Source organism: Tupaia chinensis, unplaced genomic scaffold (genome assembly GCF_000334495.1).
Source record: "Tupaia chinensis unplaced genomic scaffold, TupChi_1.0 Scaffold000477_2, whole genome shotgun sequence".
Taxonomy (NCBI): Eukaryota; Metazoa; Chordata; class Mammalia; order Scandentia; family Tupaiidae; genus Tupaia; species Tupaia belangeri.
In genome coordinates, this window is record NW_006159987.1 from 346,027 (window position 1) to 352,319 (window position 6,293).

A 6,293-nucleotide genomic window follows, 5' to 3' on the forward strand; every position below is an offset into this window, starting at 1 on the left:
AAAATCTTTCTCTCTAAAAAAAAAAATTGAAAGAAGGCAAGGGCTAGGATCTTTGACATTCTTCTCCCTCTTTGAAAGGAATTCTAGAGGGAGAAGAGACTTGCCACCAGAAGAAAGAACGACAAGAAGGAAAGACCCAGAAAACAGTTCCTAGATATTTATTATAATTTATGTTTGATCTTTGGCTTTTGCTCTGCCAAATTCACACACATACACAACAATCAAGGGGCCCAAACAGAGAGATTATAAACCAAGCAGCAGGAAGTCAGAAGCCTCCAGTCCACTCCTGGTCTTGCCACCTGAGGCAGTACCCCAGTCAAGTGCCTAGGAAGAAGACATAAAGCATGCGGAAGATCCTTAGGAAAGAACTCCTAAGATGATCCAGAAATCCTAGAGGGCCTTGGTACACAGTCAAAGAGCTGACAAAGGTCCAGGCTTTAACTCTTCAGAAAACTGGAATACAGCCACAGCCCAGCTCTGTCACACAAAGTTAATTACTTGTGGTATCAGCGCTGTCAGAATCATCCTAGGTAGGAAAAAAAAAAAAAGAAAAGAAAAAACACTTGTAGACTTTGCAAAAAATGAACACTTATATTCACAAAATCTGCTCACTCCCTCCTGCTCTTCAAGTCTCTTTTTGTGATTTTTCTAAACCACACAACTTCTTGAAGGGGAAGAATTTTAACTTTGGATAATAAAATAAGCCACTGATACTCACTGATTAGGCATCTATCAAGCATCATTTCACTTCATTTTTTAATTGCCAGAAGGCACATGCCATTGCTGGAGAAACAGAGAAGGAGAGGAAGAGGGAGAAAACACCTCCCGATGAGGTGTGGTCATGCTACAATTCCTTTCACTCCATTTCTCCATTCTGCCAGGATTTGGTGCACACTCACCCTCCATGTTTCTCAAGCCATTGGGACCAAGATTCAAATCATGGTTGGCCACATGGAATCTGGCTCCATTAACCACTAGGCCATAGGACCAACTTACATCATTTAGTTTTGTAATTTCAATGAATGCTACGGTTCCTTACAGCTATAGATTCTCAACAGGGTCAGGTATACTTGAGAATGGAAAATAGAACTGATGATGAAAGACAGGAAGATCTTGCAGGGTTTTCTAAAACCCAGAAACCCAGAAACTCAACCTCTTATTTTAAATTCAAATATGATTAACATGGGGGCCTGCTCAGTGGTGCAATGGTAAGATGCAGTTCAATAGAAGTCAGATCTGCCTGGCGATCACAGTTGTTTATTTCTGAAATTTTCCATTTAATGTTTTTGGACCATGGTTGAGTGCAGGTAACTGAAACAGTGGAAAGTGAAACCAGAAATGGGGGTGGGTGGGCTTGTGGGGAAAGATATGTTAAGGGCTAAAAGAAACTGAAAGATCAAGGAGTAGGCTTTACTTACATCTAGGTCATCCATGGCAGGGGGAGGTCTCTTGGTGCTGACTTTCTTCAAAAGCTAGTGGGAAAAGAAAATAAATCATGTGAGGAAGACGGGGTGACGGAAGAGCAATCTGCATACTAAGCCACCGGAGAACAGGCCCAGCCAGGGGCCTATTAAAGCCCCATCTTTAAAGCCCCCTCATACGTCACTGGAATTAGATAAAAGTAAATGGACCCCTTTGTTAAATGGAAATTTAGACACACACACAGAGCACCCTCCTTACCAGTCCAGACTGGGGTCTGCTAGTGTTTTTGTAACTTGAATAAATACTAGGTAAACTCTGAAGCCAAGTAACATGACAGGATACAATTTACTGGGAACCAGTGATTTATTTTATTCTTTTTGGTTTAATTTGCTATAGGGTTCATAGACTCACCAGAGAGAAACAGAGAGAAAAAAGGAAAGTGAGAAGCATTCCCGCAAGGGGAATAGTCACACCATAATCCCTTCTCCTCCATCCTTCTCTCAGAATTTTGGGCATGCACGCACATGCCCCTGTGTGGTTTTCAAGCTGCCATGTCTGGGACTTGAACTGAGTAGTCAGCCATGGTAGTGAGACCCAGCTGCCTTAACCACACTATACCATTGTTGACCCCAATGATTTATTTTATGATGTGAGTTTTTTAAAAGAATTCTTTTACTTAACTTTATTTATTATTATTTTTTTTCCAGTTTGATCAGAGAGAGAGAGAGGGAGAGAAGCAAAGTAAGAAAACAAGTCACCAGGTCCAGGACTTGAACCACAGTTGGCCATGTGGGAGTCCAGCGCCCTTAACCACCACGCCACCTGCCAGCACCCAATGTGAATTTTTATACGCTTAGTTTCAGCTTCCTATAAAAATGTCTGGCTTGGAAAACACACATACAGTAGAAAGGATGGGGCCAGCAGTTCAAACCCCAGCTGCAGCAGCTCAAAGAAACACTGGGCGTTTGTTTTTCTAAATAATTTTTTTGGGGATTTTAACCACCAAAGACCCTCTTCCCAGACTTCACACTTCACCCTCCTGTTCCCCAGTCTAGCCAGGAGTCAGTATGAAGGTCACTTCCTTCTGAATTCCTCTGATTGTTCAGACTTAATTGTTTTGTTTGTTTTTTAGAGAGGTTTTCACTATAGGGCGTGTGCGCTCACCAGAAAGACAGAGAGAGACAGAGATAGAAAGTGAGAAATCACCCCCCAGGGGGGATGGTCACGACGCAATCTCTTCTACTCAATTCTCCTGGGGATCTTGGGCACGCACGCACATGCACCTGGCATGAGTTTAAGCTGCTGGGTCCGGGACTCAAACCGCGGTCGACTACATGGGAGTCCAGCGACATAGCTATTACTCCAACTGCTGGTCCCTCAGATTTAATTCTAAAAAAGTAGGAAAAAATATATAATCCATCATATGGCCAGAAACCACCACAGAGGCATAAGAAATAGGAGAAACTAAGAAAATATCTCTCGGTAAAAGAATATATCCTCTTCTCCACAAATAATACAAGAGAACTCATGGAAACATCCAATAAAGAATTTTAAATATTCAGTGACAAAGCAAATAGAGATACAAGAGAATTGGGGGACCAGCAGTTGGCATAATGGCTATGTCGCTGGTAGTCGACCACGGTTTGAGTCCCAGACCCAGTGGCTTAAACTCACGCTGGACATGTGTGTGTGCATGCCCAAGATCCCAAGAGGAGAACTGAGGAGAAGGGATTGCAGGGTGGCCATTCTCTGGAGGGTGATTTCTTGCTTTCTGTCTCTGTCTTTCTGGCAAGCACACGCGCCCTATAGCATAAACCTCCCCCTTCCCCCAAAAGAAAGAGAGAGAGAGAGAGAGAATTGGGACCAGCAATTGGCGTAATGGCTATGTCGCTGGTAGTCGACCACGGTTTGAGTCCCAGACCCAGTGGCTTAAACTCACATCAGGCATGTGTGCATGCATGCCCAAGAGGAGAAGGGATTGTGGTGTGGCTATCCCCCCTAGTGGGGGTGATTTCTCACTTTCTATCTCTCTGTCTCTCTCTCTGTCTTTCTGGAGCATGCACGTGCCCTATAGCAAAAAGTTCTCCAAAAAAAAAAAAAAAAAGAGAGAGAGAGAGAAACAAAAAAAGAGACCCCAAGTTCCAGGAGGTAAGGAAGTTCTTGCACGATCTGAAAGAGGACATACACATCATAAAAAAGAATCAAACAGAATTGTTAGAGATGAAGGCTGTAATACAGGAAATCATAAATTCCTTTGAAAATATCAAAAGTGAGGACCAGCAGGTAATGTGGTGGTTAAGGCGCTGGACACTCCCACATGGCTGACCACAGTTCAAGTCCCAGACCTGGTGGCTTACTTTCTCACTTTCCTTCTCTCTCTCTCTCTCTGTGTGTATCTCTCTGTCGAATTAAAAATAAATGAATGAATAAATAAAATTAAATAAATAATTCTTTAAAAAAAGAAAAAGAAAGTATCAAAAGCAGATTAGATCATGAAGATTGAATCTCAGATGTAGAAGATAGCACATCAGATGTAGAAAAATTCACTAAAAGATTGAGAAAATAACCCCCCAAAATGAGAATAACATACAAGTAATACTAGATAGCATTAAACACCCAAACATTCAGATCATTGGTATCCCAGAAGGTGAAGAAATTAATAAGGATATTGATAATCTACTCCATGAAATCCTGGAAGAAACCTTTCCAAACCTAGAGAGGCACTCGAATATCCAGACCGAAGAAATACAAAGGACCCCACATAGAATCGACACAAGATCTTCCCCGAGGCATGTCATAGCCAGATTGACAAAAACCACAGACAGAGACAAGAAACTAAAATTGGCAAGAGAGAAACATCAATTTATTTTCAAAGGATTTCCCATAAGGTTAACGTTGGACCTCTCATCAGAAACAATGCAAGCAAGGAAACAATGGGAAAATATATTCAAAGTGTTAAATGAAAGACAATTTCAACCAAGAATACTATACGCAGCAAGATTACCTTTCATATGGAGAAAAAAGACAAAAACATTCTCAGATAAACAAGATCTGAAAGAATTTACCAAGACCAGACCAGCTCTTCAAGAAGTGCTGAAGGGAGTACTATAGCAGGAAAACTAAAGTTGGACACACAGAAATAAGCATACAAGAAACAACCAAGAAAAAAAAAAAAAAGAAAGAAACAACCAAGAAAATGGCAAGCCTAATGGTAGGGACAAGTCCAAAGCTGAGTATCAACTTCCAGAGTTTAAATGGAAGTATTAGACTACAGAAACACTGCAAATTCAATAGAAGAGAGATTAATTATGTGAGTCTGAATTAGTGAAATAGAATATTTTTACTTTAGACTAAAACATTACTGATTTTCTTCGATGTTTTGATTTTCTTTCTTTCTTTTTTTTTTTTGGAGAGGTTTTTGCTACCAGAGAGACAGAGAGAGACAGAGAGACAGAAAGTGAGAAATCATTCCCCAGGGGGGATGGCCACACCGTAATCCCTTCTCCTCCATTCTCCTCTCAGAATCTTGGGCACGCATTATTTAATGACTGCAGTAAGCTATATAGCCCAAGCAAAGTGCTACTTTATAGTATGTTCACTTTACTCACTGAGGTTTACACCTAAAGTCAGACGTGCGTTCATAAATATGTATATATCACCTATGCTTGCTATTGAAAGTCTTTAATTAAGATCTTTAGTGAATCAGTAAAATGGGGGGGAAAAAAGCATGGAAAACAACTATACTTACCAGAGACAATGTGGGAGAAGGGGGGTAGTTGGCAGAGGGTGAGAGGTATGGAATCAAGGGTGGGGAAATAAAGCAAAATACATAAGAAATAAGAAATAGAAAATCATTTGTTGATGATAACATGTATGGTACTATCCTTGATTGAGCCAATATACGATGTATACTGGATGGAAAATCTCATTTCGTACCCTGTACTGATGTACAATGCATGACTGTAAATAAATAAAGAAAAAAGAAAAAATAATTCTTTAAATTTATCTTTATTTATTTTAATTTGACCAGAGAAGAACAGAGAGAGAAAGAGAGAGAGAGGGAGAGGGAAAGTGAGAAAACAAGCTGCCAGATCCAGGACTCAAACTGCAGTCAGCCACATGGGAGTCCAGCGCCCTTAACCATCATGCCACCTACCAATCCCAGGCATATGTTCTTATGTGTCCAAAATCAAAATCTTGATAGGATGGAGAACTGGAGGAGATAGAATTGTGGTCTGACCATGCCCCATTGAGGGAATGCTTTATCCCTCTCCATTATTCCTCTCGTGAGCACAGGTACCCTCTGGAAGTTATAAAGATAGATGGTAGATATCAACACCAATATGTAGACTGTCTGGGGACCAGCAGTTAGCGTAACGGCTATGTCGCTGGACTCCCATGTAGCCGACTGCAGTTCACATCCCAGGCCCAGTGGCTTAAAACTCACGCTGGGCGCGTGTGCGTGCATGCCCAAGATACCAAGAGGAGAGTGGAGGAGAAGGGATTGCGGCATGGCCATACCCCCTGGGGGGTGATTTCTCGCTTTCTATCTCTCTGTCTCTTTCTGTCTGTCTGGCGAGTGCATGCGCCCTATAGCAAAAACCTCTAAAAAAAAAATGTAGACTGTCTGGAGAGCTTGTTTATCTCGGACATCTCTGCTTAGCCTTGATGATAATCCTTCGGAGAAATGTGTGCAGAGAGACACAGAAAATTATCAAGATGGGCAGGAAAAGGTCTCACTCTTACCTCTGCATAATGTTCTACCTGAGCCAGCTCCACCTCTTCATCCCCTTCCCAGTCCCTCCAGTTATCAAAGTCCACAGACAGCCACACTGGCTGCAAGAGAAGGGATAAAGGAGAGTCACTGAAGC

General features: G+C 41.6%; 1 protein-coding gene across 2 annotated transcripts in view; it reads right to left on the reverse strand.

Moving 5' to 3' along the window:
• Positions 1 to 142: 142 nt before the first annotated feature.
• PTGES3L (prostaglandin E synthase 3 like) overlaps positions 143 to 6,293 on the reverse strand; it is an 8,095-nt gene continuing 1,944 nt past the window's right edge. For both annotated transcript variants that reach the window (XM_006156080.3, XM_014590721.1), the window contains exons 5-7: positions 6,169 to 6,258; positions 1,419 to 1,472; positions 143 to 526 (exon numbers count right to left, since the gene is read on the reverse strand). In XM_006156080.3, the coding sequence (XP_006156142.1) occupies positions 491 to 526; positions 1,419 to 1,472; positions 6,169 to 6,258 (180 nt within the window). In that variant the 3' untranslated portion in view covers positions 143 to 490. The remainder of the gene's footprint in view (positions 527 to 1,418; positions 1,473 to 6,168; positions 6,259 to 6,293) is intronic.